The sequence below is a fragment of the Amblyomma maculatum genome, chromosome 2 (genome assembly GCF_055883805.1).
Source record: "Amblyomma maculatum isolate TAMU_Amacu chromosome 2, ASM5588380v1, whole genome shotgun sequence".
NCBI lineage: Eukaryota > Metazoa > Arthropoda > Arachnida > Ixodida > Ixodidae > Amblyomma > Amblyomma maculatum.
Window position 1 is genome coordinate 38,258,432 of NC_139345.1, and position 23,714 is coordinate 38,282,145.

Below are 23,714 nucleotides of genomic sequence, written 5' to 3' on the forward strand. Positions count from 1 at the left end.
AGTGCTGGTTGGGAGCCATCATTATTTCATTTGTCACGGTCGACGCTTCTCCGCTTTCTTGCAACAACCCCTTCGTTTCTGTCCTCGGCGCGCGTTTCGCTGGCAGCATTACTGCGCCTTCGATACGTGACGTGATGCCAGGTTTGGGTTCGCCATTTGCGTCTTGGTCCTAGTGAGAAAGTGTTTATGCAAATGAAGCCTAGTATCTTATATACGAGTAATCCGCATGTAGAAAGTGTCATGTGAAGGGCCCCTGCAGTGTATACATGTCTGCCTTTCGTTTGCGCGGAACAGAACCGATTGTTTGGGAGCTAAATTTACAGTTAAAGTTAAATTGGTTCACAGGAAGGGAAAGGCGCAGTAACTGTCACACTTGCTCTGTGGACACCCGAACCACGCCGTAAGGGAAGGGAGGAAGGTGGGAATGAAAGTGGAAAGAGAGAAAGAGGAGCCGTAGTGGAGGGCTGCGGAGTAATTTCGACCACCTGGGGATCTTTAACGTGCGCTGACATCGCACAGCACACGGACGCCACTTCGTTTCGCCTCCATCGAAACGCAGCCGCCGCGGTCGGGTTCGAACCCGGGAACTCCGGCACAGTAGTCGGGCGTCTTACCACTGCACCACCCCGGCGGGGCAAAATTTACAGTTCATATACATGATTTGTAAGGGTGCAGTTTTCAGACTGAGGGCACGACTGTGAAGCAACTTTGGCTAACCCGCGAGCAGGAATAATGGCTGGGAGCAAGAAGGGGGCACATATGCACAGCCGTCATTTGCCGAAACTGCATCTGGTCTACTATTCGAGGCCTTGCGTACTGCGGGGCGCGTTCAGATGGTATGAACCTTCTCACGTGCTGCTCATCAAAAATTTGGCAGATCAGCGTTTCGCTGATGCGGCTCCACATAAAAAAAAAAAAATTATGAATCTTCACTCGAGGTGCGAGAAGAGTTCGAACGCGTGAACCTTGGAAGCATTGTGGTCGTACATCGCAGGGCGGAAACTTCCAGTTCTGCTGGTCTTAATTGCTGCACATTCGTTGAAGTGTGCTGTTCTTTTCTTTCTAGGCTCATGGAACGAAATCCCGTGTGCGAGATTTGTGCGCGAGATCTGTCATATTCTGCGAGATTTGTTCTTGTCTAGCGTTCCTGCCGTCTGCATTCCCACGCTTGAACGCGCGCCGAGGAACGCCACGCGACAGGAGCGATGTCGTACCGTCCAAACTCACACCGCGCCTTTGCTTTCCTGTAAACCAATTATAATTATATGCAGCACAGCAACGAACGCCGATAAGAGGCAAACGATGAGAGGCAAATGATAGGAGAGGAAGGATAGGCTTTCGCCATTCTCCCCTTCAGAGACATCGTTGAATGCCGGATTCAGGGGGAGGTGTGGCTGCTCCTGGGACTGGTAGGTCAACGCCGCTTGCGGCGGAGGCTAGCTTGTCACCGAATTTTTATGTTGTATGCCGTCATTGCACCCGCCACCGCTTCGGTGGTGGACGACGGCTGTTGCGACGCGCGTCTTTCTCTCCCTCTCCTTTTTCTTTATTCTCTATTTTCTCTTCTGTCCGCACGAGGCAGCGGAGGCGGCTCAGCTACAGAGCCAGTAGCAGGCCCGTGCATTTTCTTTTCCTTTTTCCTAAAGTCGCAATAACAGAGACATCTAAGAGACTCAAATTTCTTCTTTTTTTTTTTTTCTTGTCGCACTGTTCGATTGAAGGTATTCCCGACGTCGCTTTTTCGTCAAGGCTGTAGCTCAGCGACATATCGTAGCGAGGCAAATTGCGAAGTTCGATTTCGCACTTCGTCCGGCGTAGTGCGACCCGCGCTATCTTGTTTGCAAAAAGCTGCCCTTGTCGCCCTGGATTTTTTACAAGCGTCCTTTGACTGTCCGTGAAACGTGAACCCACTCCACTCTCGCTTTCAATGTCTGGCCGATGTCTGGTCGGTGTTTTGAGGTGAACAGAAAAAAGAAAAAAGAAAAACTGGCCCATTAACCTTCTTTCATCGCGCGCGCGCTTTTGCGCGGGCAGCTGGGGCGTAAGCTGTAGCGCGGGGGCGTTTCGTCATCCCGCGTGGGCAGGAATCCTATCGTACACGCGTGCCCCAATTAATTCCTTTGGGTAGACGTCGCATTATGGCGACAGAGGAGTTGGCGGGAGGGGATTCATGCCGCGGGCGCACTTTCGCCTGCTTCCACCAAAAGCAAACAACGATAGATGGAACATCGTATCCTGTTTCGTCGTCTTGGTGCATCCCACGCAGCCCGTATGCAGCGTCCGTTCTATCGCGCGACGAAAGAAATGATGCTTTCGGTCGAGATGTCGCTTAATGCTCGCTTATTTCTCTGTTTCTACCTCGCTCCGTCGGGCCATGTCGCGCGTCATTTCCGCGTGGGCCGGGAAAAATGTCGCCGGAATGAAAAAAATATTGATGACCTTTGTGAGGTTTGTGCCAGCAGTGTGCATCCAGGCGTTGTCATTGGAGGTTTGAGAACGAAAATTGGAGGCACACAGCGCGGCGTTTGCCATTGCGTGGTGTTCTGCTTGATTGGTTAAAACATGCCTGACCTGGCACCGTTTCTCAGCCGTGATCAAGGGAGAGGAGGTTGGAGAATTCTGTCGCATGGCCACGTTTCTGTCCATTTCACTTGCCGTGGAGCTGCATTTCGATGGGGTTAAACACGCCTGCTTGCGCAAATTCCGCGGTGCACTTCATAACAGCTGCAAGCTGCCGAAGTCAAACCCTATATGCTACGGAGACGCCCTGTACCTTTCTAGACCAGACCACTCCATTAGCTGACAGGACTGTTGTGCTGACCTGGCGCGAGCTTCGTGCACCTGTTCGCAACAGTCCAGCGAGTTGCAAGTGAATTTTCCCGATGGAGGGTTCCACATGCCGTTTAAGCCACGAGCAAACCACACAGGTCAAGTCTGTCTTCGGTGCTCGACTCGATGGAATCTTGCCAATTCGCCGACATCTCGCTTTGGTGCATGCTTACCACGGTTATTGGCGAGGTGTCGGATGTCGATGTATAATTTCTACATTTTACAAAGCAGAGAGGCCTAACCTGCGCTTCGTTCGCGCTGTTTTTTAAAGCAAAAGACAGATTGAACCTTTATCACGCCAATTCTAATACTCACGTCATTGCATGTAAAGGAAGAGTGGGGGAGGTACCATGTACTTTAATGGGCTACGAAATGAAGCTTATAGCACCGCCTGTTGAACCAAAGATGCGGTATCGAAACCCGGTCGCAGCGGCCGCTTTTCGATGGAGGCGAAAAGCACTATGGCGTCTCTCATAGCCTGAGCCGCTTTGGGACGTTAAACACTACAAACCAAACGAAACCAAATCAAATCAAGCTTACAATAAGCCAGGATAGCCGCCTATATCAGGGTCTATTTAGTGCCTCGGATTTCGACAATTTTGTCAAATCCTGCGCGCTTGTCTCGCTCGTACACTGCGGTTGCTGCGTCGGTGCCTCCGTAATGACTACACGCTAACGTGCATGCGTGCAGCGGAGCACTTTCTCGGAAACCACTTTCGTCCATCACGTGTCCTCCTTAAAGGGTTACTACGAAACTCTCCTCATGTGTTTGCTAATCACGGCTAGTTAGCGTTGCCCCCGTTGAACTAACAGCAACGTCCTTTCGCAATTCTTTCTGGAAGAATCTCGAAGAATCGCCGCTCCTTGGGCGCGGAGGCTAACCCGCGCAGTTATGCAACCATGACGAGTTCCGTGATGAGCTCAAAACGCGCCGAGACTAATTTTCCTCGCACGTTGGTCAGCGCTGTAATCATGCGCTTTTCGCGACCGAACATGTTATGCTGGTACGTTGATGAATGCCGATTTGCGGCCGCTGCCGTGGATTGTGGCGTCCTGTTGCTTATCGCGTTCGGTTGGAGGTTCGACTGCATGCTGTGTCAGAATGCGATTAGTACGCTGAGATTGTGTGTGTGTGTGTGTGTGTGTGTGTGTGTGTGTGTGTGTGTGTGTGTGTGTGTGTGTGTGTGTGTGTGTGTGTGTGTGTGTGTGTGTGTGTGTGTGTGTGTGTGTGTGTGTGTGTGTGTGTGTGTGTGTGTGTGTGTGTGTGTGTGTGTGTGTGTGTGTGTGTGTGTGTGTGTGTGTGTGTGTGTGTGTGTGTGTGTGTGTGTGTGTGTGTGTGTGTGTGTGTGTGTGTGTGTGTGTGTGTGTGTGTGTGTGTGTGTGTGTGTGTGTGTGTGTGTGTGTGTGAAGGAAACAAGCCAACAGTCGGCGAGGCCAAGGAAAGCGTTGGGGATGGTATTTTATGTCTTTTTTTTTTAATGTTTACTTGGATAATCACAGAAGCTGAATCAAGCATAGTTTTCAGCCCTCGTTCATATAATTATTTCGATGTCTGGCCATAAAATGGGGTGTTCACACCTTATAGTATATTTCACCCCATCTTTGTCGCGTCGTATCGCTGAGGTGATGTGAAAGGGAAACTCGTTCGAAGCAGTACACTTCCAAGAAGGAACGCAGTGGTTGGTCGACGTCTATACGAGCGACCCTTCCGTTTAGACTACAACAGAACCAGCACTTTGGTTCTGCACCTCGGAGTTCTTTAACGCTGCAGCGCCGATGAACATGTTCGCAGTTATTTCGATGCCCTCTGCCACTGCAAGCCTCATGGAGGAAGGAAAGAACTTAGGAAAGGCCCTGATGTCACTTTTTTGAAGCCGGCGCTGCCGCACCGCGACCGGGCGCTGCAACGTCTCTCCTCCTCCTTTCCCATTTCTTCGCGAGGCTCACTTACCTAGAGCCCTTAGCAACGCTGTTGCTAGTGGCTCGAGTTTTCATAGCAATAGCGTCGCCGTTGCTAATGGCCCGACTTGGCTAACCCTAAATTATGACGTCACTTCCGCCACATTTTCTCCAATGCCTCTCCTAAGTTGTTTCCTTCCTCCGTGGCAAGCCTCATCGACCTGGCGTGTACTTTTATTATCAAAAGGCAATAAAAGATGTTTATTTCTTTGTTGGTCAATTAGCGTCGCGCTACAGTGCTGGTTATCTGATTAACACATGGCTTCGCACGGTATTAACTCATGGTTTCGTTTTCGACGCTGACCGCCGTGCGAGAAGTGGCATTTTACAGGCACCAAGTGGTCTTGCAGAAGGAACTCTGTAGCTTTCGGCTCCTATTGTTTGGTTCACAGAGACCGGTCGTTGATATGCGAATATAAGAGTCGACATTTGGTTGGAACTCAATGTCGGTACTTGCTACTGCTTTTTCACACCGTTCGCGCCCAGCGCAGGAGTCCGAAGGGGCTGCGTCTCGCGTGCCGTTCAGTAGAGGTGACGGGGCTGCCTTTTCCCGTCGCGTATCGCCGCTAGATGCGACGCGTCTAAGCCTAACCGACACGGGGCATGTACCCTACACAGGATGCGCGACGCACGGTTCAGCGGTTGTCTCGCTGGCGTCTCTTAGTCTAGTTAGTACGTGCGTGTACTCAACTGACGGTAATAAGAACTAAGAGGATATTATAATAATTTTATTAAGCATTCGGAACGGCCCCGTTCGCATCGGACCGCTGGAGCGGAGATGATGGCGCAGCCGCGTCGGTACACTTGGTTCGCTCACTCATTCAACGATCAGCGAGTGTTGTGACGGAGGCCTGAAATCTGTCCGAGCCAAACGGTATTGAACGAGCACTGTGGCAGCGTGAGAATGTTAGCCGGTCGAAGCAGGGGAGTTCGTTGGTACCCTGTGAACCCCAGTAGCGGCTTCTTCATGGACGCGACGCGTCGTGCGTTGGGAGGCCCTGTGCCGCCGCTGCTACGCGCCTTGTACACGGCGGCGTCTTCCAGCTGCCGCTGCACGGGCGCGCGCGTAATGCCTCCGCTTGCCGAGCTATTTTTGCGCTGACCTTGACGCCTGACGCATCTTTCTTTCCTTCTTCGCCGCGTCCTTCTTTCTTCTATTTTCCTACCTGCCGCGCATTGGTATCGGCGGCGCGTGCCTGCCGGTCGCGTGGCGCAACGCGGCGCCATCTTTCGTTGTACACGGAGGCCAGTGTACCGCGCGCTGGCCGAGGCCCACGCAGCGTCGGCTAATTTTCTTGCGTCACGTGACCTGGCCGATGTGGTTCATGGCACATCCTGGAGAGAGAGAGAGAGAACTTTATTGTCGGGAGTAGTGCCAAGTGGCCGTTAGCTGGTAGCTTGCGGCGATTTCTTCAGCACAGTTGGCGCCCAATTGTATATCGGGGCTCGCGTTACGCAGCACTTCCTCCCAGGATTCAAGTGAGGGAGCTTCTATGAGAGCCTTGGAAGGCGGAGCGAGACTGTCCACTTCCCCTTTGCACCCCCTTCGCACACCTTATTCCTCCCGTCCATGTCCCAGGTTTTAGGGACGATCTCACGGATGTCACCTTTTTGAAGCGTAAGCTGATGCTTGTCGTAACAATACGAGTCTTGATTTTTTGTTTCTCGTAATGCCGATAACGCGCGCTGATATTATGTATGTATGTATGTATGTATGTATGTATGTATGTATGTATGTATGTATGTATGTATGTATGTATGTATGTATGTATGTATGTATGTATGTATGTATGTATGTATGTATGTATGTATGTATGTATGTATGTATGTATGTATGTATGTATGTATGTATTAAGGAGCCGGCAAACGACGGGTTAAAGCGTCGTGACGCTGGCCAAGCGTCGACCCGGGGTTATGCCCTACTCAGCATTACCTCATTTGGCCCGTTTGTGGTGGGTTGTGAGGCTTGTGCTTTTCGAGAGCACCCCGGGCCTGCTGGACGGCCCATATAGTTGAATGTCCTTGTCTGTATTTTGCACAGCACTTTGAAGTTCCGGCGGGTATGCCTTGATGCAGCTTCGGTTTTATCGCATTAAATGTCACTATGTGTCCAAAGGTATCTGGGATTGGCGTCAGCACTTTTGCAGCGTTCTACGTCTTTCAAGTTCGCGCATATTTTTTGTACATGCTTGTAGTAAGGAACACTAATGAAGATGGCGGGTAATGTAAATAGGCCCACATAAACATGAGGAGTACGGTTAGAGAACAGCAAATATCGCTGTTTGCACATGCTATTCCAAATTATAGGAGGCTGACGGCGCTGCTGCGCGCTAATTGAGGTACTTGATGTACAGCTAAACGGTGTTTACTCTTTCGTCGTCTTACTTTGACCCTGTAGATCTGAAGTGACCTCTTGCTGTCTCTATACTTGGGTACCAACCTCTGCAGGCAAGATGCCGATCGGAGAGATGATTCCTGTTGTAGTCAAAATATCAACATAGAGTGCAGCTAGGTAGTGCACCATGAGCAACGGATGAAACGCGGACAACTGGGACGCCAACGCAAACTTATTAGCTCGCGGACAGAAAAAAAAAAAAAAAAAAGTAATAATCAAAATAATAAATATAAAAAATAGAAGAGATTAATTTACACTTCTAAATGGCAGTCTTCGCGCCGTATGAGGGGAATTTACCCACTCTAGTATTCGGCGTTTCCTGTCTTATTCGCGCGGCTCTTATTTCGCGCCCTTGCCAACATCTTCTGTTTGCTGCTTATGTTACGGTTGTTTCGTTCGCTTTTAATTTGTTGCTGATACCGCATGGTTGAAGCCGATTTAGGCGCGCACGTATATTTTATTACACGGCCCGTCGAATGAGAGTAATTTCGAATCGGCTTCAGCTCTCTTATATGGTGAGATCTTCTCGCGCCATCAGCTGAATATCTTACGGGTCGAAAAAAATCTGCATTTTCTTTTTGAATATTTTTAGATGAATTGAAGAACGAAATATACATGCGCATAACAAATAGCCAATGGACTACGAACTGCCTGGGAACTGGAGAGGATCGAGGTGAGTCCCAGAGCCGTAATGATCACTTTTGGGAATAAGGGTACGAAACCAGCAGGGTGACATGCGATGGGTTAGTGGCAATAACTAAGGGCTATCTTTGTTTGCATTGAACACAGCTCGTGTAACTGTAATGGCGGCGTGGAATATAACGAAACTATGCCCGCTGCACTCATCAAGACCGCATGGAAGATATATTTGTGGTGCTATACCACATTCTCCTTGATGGTTTTCTCGGCATACGTTACATCTCTTTTTCTTGGGTGCTGGGGTTCATGCTGGTATTTTACATGTTGCCACTGCGCTCCGGTAATCGGCGTCGTCTTCGACTATATACAGTTCTGCCCTAGGGCCTCATTTTAGCTGCATACAGTATGGCTGCCCGCCTTGCCTCAAGACGGAAATGCTAATCATCGATGCTGGCCTGCTTGCTGTTTCCACGCGTTCTACTTGCCATGCTTATATGGTCCGTACTCTCCCCCTTTTTCTTATGTCCGAAACTGGCTGGCCGTTGGAGGTGTACGGGCGCGCGCCTTTTGCTAGCGATCGCGTCTTGCGATTTACAATTCTTTCTCCTTGTCTCCCTCCCTTCTTGTGCCCCGTGCCTTCCGCGTGACTGCGACTAAATAGCTCAGACATCGAACACGGCAAGAAGGAATCGGACGGAGTCTTAATTAAAAAACTGAATAATGTAACACATTGTTACACTGATTTGCATGATCGCGCAAGCGCTATTGGCATGGTTACATGAGATGTAAAAGCTAGTTTCGCGTGCCAAAACGCAAGGAATAAACCGGTGCTCGCGTGATGTGGTCGCAGCTCAAGGCCACTGCCTAGTACTCGGCTTCGAGTATCTAAAATAGTTAATATTTTATCCAATAATTTTCTCCGTGGACGAGCGAGCGAGCGAGATTATGTGGAGGAAAATAGGTACAGAAACAGCGGCCTTGAGAGAGCGATCGAGTGCTCCAACTCCCAACTTCTTGGTTCTAGCCTGATATGGGAATTGGCTAAGTGGAGATGTTATCCGTGTCGTGTGCGCAAGAGGCAGTCTCTCGCGCCGGCGATCATAGAATGACGAGTTAGCAGAGTTAGTTGCCGCATCCGGCTATATACCTGCGAGAACGTCAGTCGGCTCTGAATGTGTGCGCAACTCGGGAATCACGCTAGGCTAGATTTTGTTGCAGCCTTACAACAATGGTAATAACACTATGTGCCCGCTGTTCTTTTATTATTTTGTTTGTTTGTTTGTTTAGCGTTCATCAGTGCTTCCGAAGAAAACAAATGGTACTTTATTTTTATACTTTCGATTATATGCCGCAGCGGCCGCCATTTTGCACCCACTTTTGCGCTTCACTGCAGTCAGTTCCTTGCTCAATCTACACGCCCCATACATGTCCGTAGACCGGTATTGGCCGCCCATCTCGATGAAAACGTTTTAACTGGTGCGTTGAGAGAGCGAGAGAAGAAAAAAAAAGACAATAAATAAGCCTGTCCGCCACTTTACTTATGCCGCCGCGAACGCGGAGAAACTAGTTTTGTGTGCTAACTAGCCAGCTGTTGGATTTCGCGATTAACGAGCTGCACGCCGAAGTATAAAGCCACGCGGAGCACGTCACCATCACATTGCCCCTTGGCGTCTCGCCACAGGAGACTTGGAAAGGCTCTGCTTGAATGGCGGGCTTCGCGCACTGTGCAGACATGCACTGGTGAGAATTGAGACAGCAGGAGGTGGTTTGTTTCTTCGTGCAACCGCTGGCCGGAATTCGTGACAGGGGCGGATGATGAGGCATCGCTAATTCAGTCCTCCATTTACCGTTGTCGCTCTAGCTGTTACCAATTGAGCTGGAACAATGGCGATTCTTGCCCGGAGCCGTCCTCTTATATCACGAATGTTTTTTTGTTTTTTTTTTTCTACTGTACGATACAGCTATAGAACACGTTATGCACCGATTGAAAACGAAAGCACGGTTACGAATTCATAGCTGGTGGCTGTTTGTTAACCAGTCCGCAGTCGTTTGTTCGCGTACTGTGATTGTGCGACTTCCTAACAGTGCGACAAAGCGTTGTCACGCATGCGAAAAAGGTAGCACATAGGAAGAAACGAGACGATATAAATACGCGAGAATCGAGACACCAGCCTGAGAGGTGAGTCGAGGTCATGTGCTGGGTTTCTATCTCGACGACAAATCAGCATCCTTTGTTCTCATTCTACTAACAAAGGGAGGACGGCCGCGTTCAGGAATGTCTCTGTTAACCTGTTAGTTCTTTCCCCCACTCTTCGCCATGTCGCCGACGTTAGTTTGCGTGTGTCTCATTGTTTCCGTGGTCGCTGATAGCGAAATGTAAATCGGTGATGACTAAGATTTTGCATGTTTGTTTTGTTTCCTGTAATAAATGGATGAGACGCGTGCAAAATAGTTTTTTTTTTTATCGTTGTTGTTGTTGTTGAGCCTGGAACTTATCTGTGCTGAAGCAGTATCGTGCCCCGTAGGCTCCATAGTATTTCACAAAAGCTCAGTGTGCTAAAGTTCTGTGTCAAGCATATTGGAAAGACAAAAACAGCCACGGTGCAAACGGGAGTCGGTATTCCAAATCGGCTCGCGCCTCCTTTGTGTTCTTTTTCTTTTTTTTTTTACCTTGTCTATAATTGACAAGTGCGGTCATGCTGTTTAACAGCCAGCATGTCGGCGCCCAACGGGCGCCTTCAACTGACAAGGTATAGCTGTGGAGAATAGTTTGAAAACAGGGAACACGAAACCGTTGGTTGGTGGAATGGGAAAGTGGTGCGAAATTGATGGAAATCCTGCTCTTTTGACCATTGGGTGCTACGTAAATGGGATAGGGGAGTGATATTTATGGAAACCTTAATTGCTATTGTGTCCCTTGGATGCATCTAAGTCTTTCGGGATGTGGATCTTGAGGGTGGAGCTTGTACTCAAAATAAATCTGGACAGAAGCGAGTACGCGTTGCCGTCGCATTAAAAGCACAAATGCGCGCGCGCACGCGCGCGTGTGTGTGTGTGTGTGTGTGTGTGTGTGTGTGTGTGTGTGTGTGTGTGTGTGTGTGTGTGTGTGTGTGTGTGTGTGTGTGTGTGTGTGTGTGTGTGTGTGTGTGTGTGTGTGTGTGTGTGTGTGTGTGTGTGTGTGTGTGTGTGTGTGTGTGTGTGTCACATACGTGCGCGCACATGTACTCTTGGCCCGCTTATTGTCTGTACGGCGTCACCGTTGCGCACGGCGAGATATATGTATACGCGTACCCGCCTGCGCTGCTCTCCCGTCGGCCTGTTTGTAAGCTCGGCTCCGCGAAATTGTCTCCTCCTCCTCCTCACACTGGATGACGTCATTGGCACCCTCTGCTATTGTCTCTGGAGCAGCTTTGGCCGCCGCATTCCCCTCTTTGTTCTCGCATCTCCGTCACTCGTATAGCGTCCGTCGACAGAGAAGAGCGCATATATCTGCATGTCAGTGTGCGTAAGCGTAGGTGTGTATGCGTGTGCACCATGCGCAGCGCTAAACAGCCTCTAGTCACCCTGGTATCGCTGTGCCGTTTCTAATGCAGTGCCGATCGAGTCGAACGTGTGGGTAAATTAACGAGCGTGGCGTTACCTTTTCCCCTCATTTTCCCTGCCCTTGCGTGACCGCTCTCATTGGCATGCGTGTAGCGGTTTCGAAGCATGCTCGTAGGAGCGGGGAGATCCCGTAGATTCCGCTCTATATGTGAGACAGGAGATCCCGTAACTTCCGCTCTGTATGCGAGGCAACTTGTGACAGTCGGATATAGTACATAAACGTATGTGTGCGGTTTCGCGGCCTCGCTTCCCTGCCACCTTACTCAGTTTTTTTTTTTTTTTTTTTTCCTCTATTATTACTAGTCAGCTTATGATACGACTGAGCAGCAAGCATGAAATGAAACTGAAAGGTGAGCGCGCGGCTTAATACAGCGTCGCGCTACATCCGCATTCGAACAATTCATGATCATGACAACTCATTGGAGCAGATATAGGATGAGGTGCAGGAATGAGCATTGCGGTCGTGTCCAATGATGACAAACAATTGCGGAGGTTTATGCAGGTTAAAGCTAGTTATCCGTGCGTAAGCGCTGTTAAGCATGACTGTACACATCACCCTGCGCCGAAGCGTTGATGCATTCGGACCTGCACGCACCTCATGCATGACGAGACTTAGCAGCCAAGCGCCAGCGAAGCAGTTGTTAGACTCCCTGATTAGTCACTCGGTCAGTGCGCGTTAAAGAACCCCAGGTTGTCGAAATTTCCGGAGCCATCCACTACGGCGTCTCTCGGCTCAAGTTGAAATGCGCAAATGAATGACCTTCGGAGTTGGAAGTGCGAATCATAGTAGTATAAATCTCACGCTTTAAAAAGGTTTCACTCCAGCGTTTGGCAAAAACTAAAATGGCCTCAGACGCTGTCCTTGGTACGCTTCACGGCCCGTGGCTGTTGTTTACCCTTCAAAACCGGAGAAAGCATCGTGGGAGTAAACTGATGCTCTTTCTGGAACAGTTATTTTCTCCGTGCTTAGGAGCTCTTTACTCCGTCTGAACTCGGCCAGTCTGAAATGCGCAGCTGCCGAAGTTGAGCAGTTGCAGCAACGACAGAAAAATGCCGAATAATCTAGCTGCATCCTCCAATGCTTGCTCGTTCTTGAGCTGTTGGGTGTTCCGGCATGAACGGCGAGGCGCAATCGAGGCGTCCATCCTCCGCAGCAGGTTGTTTGTATTGATATCTAAATGGTGCGGTTGAAATGGTGCGAGGGATAAGACCCCGGTTCTTATCCCTCGCGTCTTTGCGGGAGGTGCGAATCGTCCTGCGCCGCCCAGACGAAATCAACGAGCCCGGATAATACAGCGATGCTGATAATTATGTATTTGCATCCCATTATGCGACTCATTCTTCTTACGATTGCCTTCCGTTGTTTGGCCCTTCTTCACTTGTGCAGAAGACGTTCCGCTCTGCTTGTGCCGTAGCCCTGGACCTGCCAGTGGAATGGATGCTTATAGAGAGTGTGATCATCGGACGAATGTAATCGCACTCCAATGGCACAGCCCTCACGCGGGCTGTGTGCATCCGATCTCGGAAAGAATGCGACGGTCGATTCCATCATCGCTTCGCCGGCATCTCGGTGGATCATTGTGTGTGATGGCCTTTCGCTCTCGGTGACGTGGATGGAGCGCTCGCACCGGCGGACGCATGGGCGTCAATGCGCCCGCGCGGGAAGCTGTTATGTGGCCGAGGGATCCCCGTGGTTTTATTTCGGGATCGGCATGCGCTCAGGCGCGCGAACTCCGCCGTATTTTTAGCCTTTCCTTAGCCAGAGCGTATTACACGCGCCCTGCTGGGAAAGTTTATTTTCTCACCGCATGCACTGCGACTGGGCGTGACGGGACGAAGAAAGCGCGCGCTTGCTTCCACAGGTGAGGGGCCTCTTCGAGGTGTGGCACGAGACATTCTCCCTTCCTGTCCGGTCCATCGCTCGCGTCAGTGTCATCTTCGTTCGCATTGTGGCGACGCTGTTTTATATATGGCCCGCATATGCTGTATACTGTGTGTGGAGATGTATATAAATAAATGGACGAGGAGAGCACACGTACTCGTGATGTGCGCAGTGCTTGCCGCCACTCTGCAATGGTTTCGTTTTTGTGTAGCCCGAGTGCACGTGTCGGCCATGTATAAATAGAACGGAATAAAATAGTGCGCCTTTCTGCGGCGTCGGATGGGATGGCCCTGTCTTGACCCTTGAGGAGCCGCATTTGGGGACTCTCCCTCTCTCTCTCTGATCTCTCCCTCTCTCAGGGTTGATGTAAAGTGAGAGCAGAGCTTTCTGATCATACGTTGCGAAACTCCGCATCAAAAAAAGACCGAATTTCGTACGCATGTTCCGGGTGTCTATAAATTGTCGCGCCATCTAGAAGCGCTGTATACAAGCTTTTTACTGTAGCCGCCATTGCCTTTTAGAAATCGAATTTTTATCTCATCTTTTCCTATCTTACTTAACTATATGGCTGTTATCTTAATAATTTTTGCCGCTGCGAATCTTCTACTAACTTTATTTTCCATAATGATTGCGCATTTATAAAAAAAAATAGAAAGTTTGAAATTTAGATGCAGTTTTCTTTAATGGCCGCCGGTGCCGCCACCATTCGTAAACACCCGAATTTAGACCGATCGAAACCGCCGTTTTTTTATACATGGGCCCTATGGGAAGTTTCGCAACTGGTAGTATTAAGGAGCCCTGAAGTGAGAGTGCATCCGTAGATCTTGCTTTTCGGTGTTTCTCTCTGTGAACGAAACTGTGGCCTCCTGAAAGATTAAGAGCACGATCTAGCCAAAGCTTTTGCGACCCCGTACGCGAGTTCGATGTGCAACTTCATCGGCGCTCGGGCTCGCCTAGTTCGCTGTAGGGATGTAAACCAATTGCATATCTACGTTCATTTGCATGCAGTTGATTTTAATTATAGGTGCGGGTCACGACGACGTTCATTTCTGCCGCGTTCGAGGCACCAAGAAGCGCTTCATTCCAAACTACGAATTTCTCAGCACACCCGAAAGTGAAACAGAGGCACGAAAACACAATGGGCATAATTTTACTACGAAGAAAAATCGGGTAGGGCCCTTCAATTTATACACTGCCTTTTTTTTTTTTTTTTCTCTGGTTGCGTCACCGTGCACGGCGGCACATTTCTAAGCATTGAAAGCAATCGCCCTTACTATCATCGCTTTGTTTATTTTTTGCTTTACGACTCCGCTAGCTTTCATCGGTGCGCCGTCGGAGCGATATATATGTAGGTGTGTGATTCCTACAACAGCTGCGTTGCGAATTATTATTTTTTTTTAATCGTCAGTCCGGCTGGGTTGACATCGCCGGCCTGCTTATTCTTCGCACACACTTAATAGAGGGAAACGTGGTAATCGTTTTTACACATCCTGGAAAGAAATCTTGCGAAAAGGAAAGAAAGGGCAGACTATTACAACAGAGCGAGCAGTGAAAGCAAACGTGTACGTATGTCAACAGCTAGACGAGTAGCCGCTGGCAGTCGTGTAATAAATCATGAATACGCAGCAGTTCACAATGAAAGCGTAAGGGAGTGAGCTGTAGTCAGATTCAAATTAAAAAAAGGAAAAGCGCAGTTTGCCCCCCACAACGTCGTAGAAAATCGATCCCTTTAGAATTAGCTCTACTACCGTGAGAGTACGCAAGGCGTGGCAGATGAAGGGGGCTTAAATGGATTAACCATGGCGTCATGAGAATCGGTCGAGCCATTAGCCGAAAGGCCTGTACTGAGGGGCATCTGCCGCTTTGCGTACAGACATCTCTTTTCGACAAGATGTCAACCTCGCTGCACGTTCATCATGCGGCTTCAGACACTTTCAATAGGCTTCCTCTCTCTCTCTCTCTCTCTCTCTACCTGCAGATGACGTAGTGAGGTGCTCGACTGTGCCGCAGACTCGACCAGCAGCGCTTTCATTGTACTAATCCTTTATTTTTTTTTAATGAAAAAAAAAAAACAACAACTGTACTTGCATTTATTACCCCGTTCGTCACCCATTGGTGGTGCGGGCTTTTCCGCCAGCTCCAGAGGTCCGATTGCTTGAAGGGAAGAGAAAGCGGTCGAGCTTGTTGCTTCCTTTGTGCCTCTCGGAATAGTAGCAACCCGTGAGGGGCATCCTTTTTTTCCACCGCCTCTGGTGACGACGGCGACGGGCGACGGCGCGCCCGTGGTTGATACGACGCCGTCCCGTCTGGCGAGCTTCCTTTCCCCGCTGCGCCCTTTCTCTCTGCTAGAGGAGAAGAGAAGAGGTTCAGGGTGAGGCGACCTTGAAGCCCCTCCATTCTGCATCTTTTGTTTCTGCCAGCAAGGAAACTAAATTGGCGCGAAGGCCCTCCTTTTGCTCGACCGGATATCGCCATTGCGAATCTACGCTACGCATATTCTTCCACCCCCCCACCACGCACCCGTCACATGCTCTATGCATGTCGCGCGCCGACTACGCTACGTGTTTGCAATCCGGACGAACGGTGTTCCGTTCTCTAAGCGGCCTTTATTGTAGCCTCCTTCCTAGAGGGCGTCATTATTAATGGAGATAACAGCGGCCGGTTGTCTTCTCCATCTCCATCCGGCTCCCTTTGCTTGCGCTGTCCATCCACGCTCCATTTCCGAATTGGGTTACGCCTGATTGATTGGTCTCGCCCGCCGCGACCTTCGTTCGAGTTGGGCCTTGTTGTCTACCGCCGCTTCTTGTGTGCGCCGCCGTTGACAGTGTTCCTTACCTTTTCTTTTCTGTTCCACTCCTTGCTGTATGCCCTTTGTCTTGGCCACCCTTGCCTGTCTCGCACCGCGGCCGTCGACTCACTCGAATCAAGGCTGTCGCATGTTCGAAGTGGCGGAAATTGTTTGCATGACGGACGACCGAACAGAAGGACACGGAGGGTATTACCGACTGTGTGCGTGTCTGGGATTAAAATGTTCAACCCCCTTTCGTGTGCTGTCCGCTGCAAAGGGGGAATGCTTGGCCTTCCTTTTTTTTTTTTTTCTTTTTTACGTAGTCACCGCACATTGCGGCTCGCTCATACTTTGTCAGGCGTTGCGTACTCTCTAAGAATTAACTGATTGCATATAGGGAAACAGTTATTTTCTGCCGCTTCGTGTCTCGGTGGCTGACGTACCGTAAAATTTGCTGCGGCTGGTTAATAGGACAGACCTTAATCCCATAATATTGTTATCCTTTTGCTCAGCTGGTGTTAAAATGTTCTTATCTTTCCTGCATTTTCTTTCATTTTTGGCTGTCCTTATTCGCAAAATCAGCTCATCATCACGAAACCAAATTACCGGAAAATCGCAACAGCGTGGGGAGGGCGTCCTCCCGAATGCGTGCCTGGTAGAATGCATGACATTGATTTTTTTTTCTTTTTTTTTCTTTTTTTTTTTTTTGCCAGCGTAGTCTGCGCTTTTTTTTTAAGTACGCAGCACGCTTGTTTTCTAAGCATGGAGTGGTGAAGGAGGCCAAGCGGGACTCGCAGGTAGTGGCACGTTTTCCCGACAAATGCGAAATGCGAGCTCCGCGCTAAGGCAATACGCGATAGAAATCTATCATTCCCGGACGCCAGCGCTCCGGTACTGTCGCCGGCGGTCACGGGATGTCATATGTGGCCGTGTTTATCGCCTTTCGCCGCCGGCCGAGGCCACGCGTTCTCGCAATTAATAACCGCGAAGAACTTCTTCCCCTACCCCGTGACGCTGTTCTCCCTGTAAAAGGTTCATCGTTAGTTAATTCGTCCGCTTTCTTTCTTCTCTGTGTTTATGTTGCGACTCTGCCGCCATACCTCCCCCCCCCCCCCCCTCCCTCCCTCGTCGTATTTATATTTTCTTCGGCCATTGAGGCGACCGTAGCGTCAAGGTAGTTTCGAGTCCCCGAGCAAGGTCTCACGATCAGACTTCCGATAGCGTTAATCGGCCCGTTCTCTTCGCCCCCCCCCCCCCAGCACGCACGCACGCACGCACGCACGCACGCACGCACGCACGCACGCACACACACACACACACACACACACACACACACACACACACACACACACACACACACACACACACACACACACACACACACACACACACACACACACACACACACACACACACACACACACACACACACACACACACACACACACACACACACACACTTGCCCCGTATAGGCGCCTCATTAGTCATGTACTACGTATACCTGAACGTGGAGGACTTCTGAAGAAAGGCGTCTAGATGTCGAGGAGAAAAAGGGGAAAAAAAAAAGGCAACAATGAATGGGGAATTAATTCATGGACAAGATCCATGCTTTCTCGGCTCGCATGGCCTGAATTGGAAGCCTAATCAGATGGGCTCGTATTTTGCGCGAAAGCCGAATGCTCTCAATGACTGCCAGTGAACTGCGGTATTGGTGGTGCGTGTGCGTGTGTGACGCACTGTAAGCGGATGAGGTTTCGCGCTGAGTTAAACGCTGGCGTGTATAGTAGAAAACCCCCTCGCCACGTCGTGTTTAACTGAGTTTGTGTCCCCGCTGCGAAGGTAGTCTTTGGTGCCTGCCTCTTATCCCGTTTTGAAGACACTCGAAACTTGATCTTCGACAAAACTAAAACGGGTGCGTGGGGTTAATCCTATCAGTTCTGTGTTATCGTTGTCATTTATCCTTGAGTGAACGTCTGTTACCGTTTTGGAGGCGAACCTTCAAACGATTATCAGCTACAAATCGTTTTCCACGTCAGTGCACTTTCTTTTGGCTTCGTGGTCGTGTCGGAAAACACGGAACATACTCCACGTTCACAGTCCTTTGCATGGCGGTTACCGCTCCCTGCATATATGCACCCCTGCTGCTCATTCCGTTCGAGGCTCCGTTCCTGCGCACGCACATATATCGGGTACGCTTGATTTTCTCACCTGGTGCGCCGTTCCGCGAATCTTGTCGCTCGCATCTCGGGGTGAAAAAAACAATAAAGAGGGCGATGGTGATGGTCGCGACCCTCCCCACTGGGTGTGTGTGTGTGCCCTTCTCTGATGTATCGGGGCGGCGGACCGCATGCGCGTTCACGTGCGAGCGTTGCAGAGAAAGCGGTTCGCCTTCGGCGCGGCCGTTCAATGCCGTGACCGTGGTATCGTGGCCTGCGGGTTGTGTGTACACCGTTTGACGGCCGCGCTCTGACCCGATTCCGCGGTTGTGGCGGCGGCGGCGGCGGCTGAACGAAATGCCGTGGCGACGTGCCACCACCGGCAAAGAAACGAAAGAACAGAAAGAACCTTAAGAAGGAGGGAGGTGTTTGTTGTCGCAAGCAGGGGGGACGTCCTCGGCGTGGCCTCACCGGTCGTTCTCCGAAGGTGGCCTCTCCATGTGCCTCTGAAGGAAACGCGGTTCATGGCTCGCAGTTCCGCGAGTCTTTCGGCAAACGTGGCTCTCTCTTAGTATTTTCGCTTTGCTATCTTAGTGGTTGCTTCGCCTCCTTTTCGTTTTAGATTGTGGGGGTCTTCTTCGTCTGGTCTGCTTAATTTTCTTTTTTTTTTTCTTTAGTTGCTAGTGCCTGTACAGTTCCACCTCTCTCGTGACTTCCTGCACCATTTCTCTTCGCTGTCGGCTTTCCAGGAGCAAGAAGGGCTGTTAAAGCCTTTCCGGCGGCAGTTTCCATTCTTTTCTGTCTCCCGGTGTCTGCGTGTCTTCGTGTTTTCGAATCCGACGAGAAGCAGTGGTGAAACGAGCGTGATTGTGCGCGTGTCACAGTCGTCCCGGGCCTAACCCGTGTCGACAGAAGTAAGCGCACACAGCTTGCTGGCAGTTTTGTGCACGCAGCAGCTAGCGGCGATGTTTTTACCAGCTCCAAACGCGATCTGATAGGGCGTGCTACGCAGTGTGTGCTTCCCAGGTGTAGAAGCATACACTGGCCATGACAAGCTGCATATGATTAGCTGGTCGTTTTATTTGTTCTTCATTTGCGGACCCGTGGACCCGTGAAAAGGAGACACCAACGGAGGGAGCTTTGTATACCTATGACTTTCGTTGTAGCGACATTAATTGGTTGCTAGCGGTAGTAATTATCGCTCGAAACCTAAGATTCGATATTTAACGTCCAAGAATAAAAAAATAAAATAAAATACTGCTTCCTTCAGAGACTCTCGAAAAAAAAAAAAAAATCTCAGTTCGCCCAATTTGCCGTTCGTTCTGTTTAGACCACATCACGGAATGCAGTCTTCCCCATTAGCCGTGGTTCATACAGCAAGCTTCTTTTGTTATCAGCTGCTTTCAGAGGACATTTTTATTGTTTTTTAGGTACTATCGTAGGAAAGTCTCACAGCGATGCTCCTTTTTTGTATGCCCTCTTCATAACTGGTCGTGTACGTATACGTTGTGCTGAGGAATGCAATTTCGCTAACTTAGTCGTCCAGAGCTAGCACCCAAATTGTGTTCCTTTTATCTCTTTCTCTCTCTCTCTGTGTGTGTATTCAGTGTACTTTTTGCAAATAGCAAATATACGTTGGCATGGTTTTCTCGGTGTCTCGACTTTCAGAGCTTTTATCTTCGTTCTCTCCGCTATCAGCCGGTTCATTCACGGCTATTGCATCTGATAAGACTTTTCTCAGTGATGCATGGCTTAGCCGCTGTCAGCGTGGCAGAGAGGAGGAAAAGTTGCGAACGGCGGAAATCATGGTTGCACGTAGGATTGGTGGTGTGCGCAAAGTATCCTGTGGCGTCGACCGTTTCAAAATTCGAGTAAGTCGGTACACCCGTGGACGCCAAGCAAATTGACTAGTCGCAGCAATTCCTTGCGGGCTTGGTCCGCAACCGCCGAAGCTAATAATGACGAAGCAGTTTAAAATAAATGCCCAGAAATTTTACCTTAACGCTTTGCTGCGCAATACGACAGCAATGCACCGCGAGCTTAAACGTTGTCAGTTTTCTTTTTCTTCGTGTGTATCGGTCGCTCCACGCAACAGCACGCGCGCGAGCATCAGCGTTGTCGGTGGGGGCCAGCCCGAGTATCTCGCGCAGCGTACTTAAATAAAGATACAGTCCGCAGCTGCGTTCACACGCCTTATCTCTTTGTTTGTTGTCGCTCTATATCTGCAACACGCGCTCGTATCGTGCATACGATAAGCGTATATATGATTTACCCTGTTCTAACTTCCCAGATGTGTTTACCGTGCCTTCTTTTTTCTAGCCTCGTTTTTGTAGCGTATACACCCGCGCTCGTGCAGCGACGTACAGGAGTCGCGGAAAAGCGCGCCTCCCCCCTTCCCCCCCCTCCCCCCCCGCTTTTTACCTATACGCTCGCGGCCTTCTTTGTTCTTTCCTTTTTTTTTTTTTTTTCCTCGGTGGCTTTTTCCTCCCTTATGCAACTCATTAGTCGGAAACTGCAGCTAGCTGACCGTGTTTTTCTTGTTCTCGTTCGCTCGGGAGAGGTGCTTACCGCGCGCGTGTGTGTGTGTGTGTGCGCGTGTATTTTTAGAGATGAACAGATCCTTTCCGCGCTGTTGAGAGAGACGCTCGCGGTTCTCGGAATTTGACATGCGCGTGCGTGCTCCCGCGTCTCGCTGCCAGATTACAAGCGCGCCGCCTTGAAATAGCTGCCACTGACACCACCACTGCCACCTTCCGGCACGTATGCAAATTTCTTTCTGTGCACGTTGGCAGGGACGGCAAGACGGATACCGCGCTGCCGGATAAAGCTCCGCCGCCTCTTCACCACTCGTGGTGCGGCTGATTGGGCTCTCGTGTAGATGGCAACATTGTTTCCATCGTAACGATGGGAGTTGGACAGTTTCTTTCCGCAGGTCTGTACCGGAGAGAAAAATCGTAAACGTATGAAAGCACGTGATGGGGCTGTTGCGAAGGGCGCCTAATATTTAGAATGAGGGAGAATCCCTAAGTATGCAAACTAAGCGGCCCGTGACTTGTTTTTGTTTGGCTCTGAACAATCGTTCGGCTTTTACAGGATGTGCCGCAATGAATTCACCGTCCAAGTGCATACGCTGAGCTCACGTGCAACCAAAACACGCCTGTTGATCAGTACAGCAGCTGCTTTCTAATACCGGGAAAAATGGTTATATTTGCCGTCTCTGTAATGTATTTACGTATCCCAGCAACTGCTCTAGGGTCTTCTTTTTTTTTTTTTTTTCCTAATAAAAAGGGGAAAAACACGCATTTAGTATTTTTCGGCATAAAGCGAAAAATTAACACCGAAACCTAAGTTTGGAAAGGTCAGTGATTCATTGGCGTGCTGTAGCTACATTCGAGGTTTGCATTGCGTTGCCGCAACTTTCAGGCTTTTTTCTGTAAGCCTAAGGTGAAGCCTAACCAACTGATGCTTAACGTACCGATACATGTGCATAGAAGAGAGCTCGAAAGAGCTGGAATGTGCGCCTCCGGAACCCAGCCCCGCCGGGAAGAAAGTGTCCATATTTAGAAGGAAACTGCGTCTTCAGTGGCAACACCTGGCTGCACTTCTTCCAGGTATATCTCTCTCCTTCCTGGAAGAACGGAAGGAGGGGGACGGGTCTCGACATTGTGTCGCCTTTTAGACCGAGTCGAGAGCGCCGAGTGGATACTTAATATAGAGGCGCCGGGGCTGCTGCTGCTGCTGGCCTGTCAGAAGACGAGCTAGACCTGTGGGAAATGTGACGCAACGCGGGAAAACGAGAAGCTCTCTCGGAAAGAAGTAAAACATGACGAGAGAACCCTCACAGCTTGCGTGCCGTCCAGAACAGAGATGAAGGGGAGAGTAGGAGCAGGAACGATTAATAAAAAAAAAAGCTAAAAGCTGTCGCCGTGTCCTGCTTCGCGGTATTCGGCAAGGTTCCGAGAATGGGCATAACGTGTCAAGCGGCGCAACCGTGGGAGGATTCGTCGCTTTATTTAGAAGGCGGCGTGGGTGTAACTGCAGCACGTCGAAGCAGAAGAGGGAGGCCTGCTCAGAACGGCGAGGGATTGCGTGAGGGAAGCGAAGAAAAAAGAGAAATTGCTGCGGCATAGCGGGGAAGCCGAGCGCAACGGGACAAAGGGGAGACCTGCGCCTGCGCGTTACTGGGGTGGTGGGAAAAGAAAGACGCACCGTTGCAGTTGCAGCTCGAACGAAGCCCCGGTGACCTATATTTAGTGTCCCTGCCTCTGGAATACAAGGCGCGGCATTTCTGTTCATTCCAGTATCCCCGACGGAAACGCAAGACGGGAGAGGCCGCTCCCGTCCCGAAGTCCCCGCGCTCTTTTCCAGTGCGGTGGCGCGTATACTATGTACTTGTCCTCGCGTCCGCCCTTTTTGTCCGCTCTTGTTAGGAAGCGCTGGCGTTCACGCATGAACGCGTCTAAGTACTGCAGTGATATGCCGTACTGTGTAGCTCGGCGACAGAGCACGGACATACGCGGAATAGTCCAAAAACCTAATAATCGAAGGTTCGCCGCCAGTCACGTGTTTAACCACCCTGTACTGCGCGCAGTCTGTCTGCGGTTTGGAGCTAACCAAGTTGTCAAAATTCATGTGTTGTATGAAGTAAACAAGGAATAACGATATACATTCGTTGTGTGACGGCACTGACGCAGTAGAGCAAGTCGCCGAGATGGCTGTCCTACCGCGGGCGCGCCTCTCCGAGGATAAACAACATTCCGACGTCCGCGTCGAGTCTGGCGTGGTCCACACGTGCGTGACCTCGAGGTTGCCACCGCGCCTCGTCATCGTCTCGGGGCGCTCCACCGTTCCTTGGCTTCGGCGCTCTCTCCGACGCCGCGCGTCATCAAGTAGACCGTGGGTGGCGTGGCCCCCCTTCCGCGTCGCGCGTTATACCGTTATACTCTGACAACTCGCCCGATCTCGTAGGAAGAGGGGAGTGCTGTAGGCCTCAGGGAAGCTTGGAATTTGTTAAGAATGCTGCGCGCACCATCTACGAGACGTTGTAAGGATTTCGTTCTCAGACGAATAGGTAAAACGATCTGAGGGAGGGAACTCGCGTGCATCTCCTCCCCTGAATGGGCTTGCTTGAACTGCACTGCTCTTAGCTTCGTAACCTTATTGGTTCAGTAAACACTCGAGCTACCGTTATATATATATATATATATATATATATATATATATATATATATATATATATATATATATATATATATATATATATATATATATATATATATAAGAGAGAGAGAGAGAGACATGGTTTGCTTGTTACTAATGGGCCAGAGTTAAATTCTCAATTCTACCTTGAAGAAGGACGGTCCACCGTCCGAAACTGTTGGAATAAAATAGATAATCGGGAAAGTTGCGTGATATCCTGTTTATATATATATATATATATATATATATATATATATATATAT

The 23,714-nt window shown here is 49.9% G+C and overlaps 1 protein-coding gene across 9 annotated transcripts in view; it reads left to right on the plus strand.

Moving 5' to 3' along the window:
- Window positions 1–23,714, plus strand: part of LOC146198406 (histone deacetylase 4-like) — a 334,009-nt gene that overhangs the window by 236,302 nt on the left and 73,993 nt on the right. For 5 of the 9 annotated variants that reach the window (XM_084593891.1, XM_084593892.1, XM_084593901.1 and 2 more), the window contains exon 1: window positions 7,784–7,856. The exons of the other annotated variants lie outside the window; for them this stretch is intronic. In XM_084593891.1, the coding sequence (XP_084450017.1) occupies window positions 7,799–7,856 (58 nt within the window). In that variant the 5' untranslated portion in view covers window positions 7,784–7,798. Of the gene's footprint in view, window positions 1–7,783; window positions 7,857–23,714 lie in introns of those variants that run through there. 9 annotated transcript variants of the gene reach the window in all.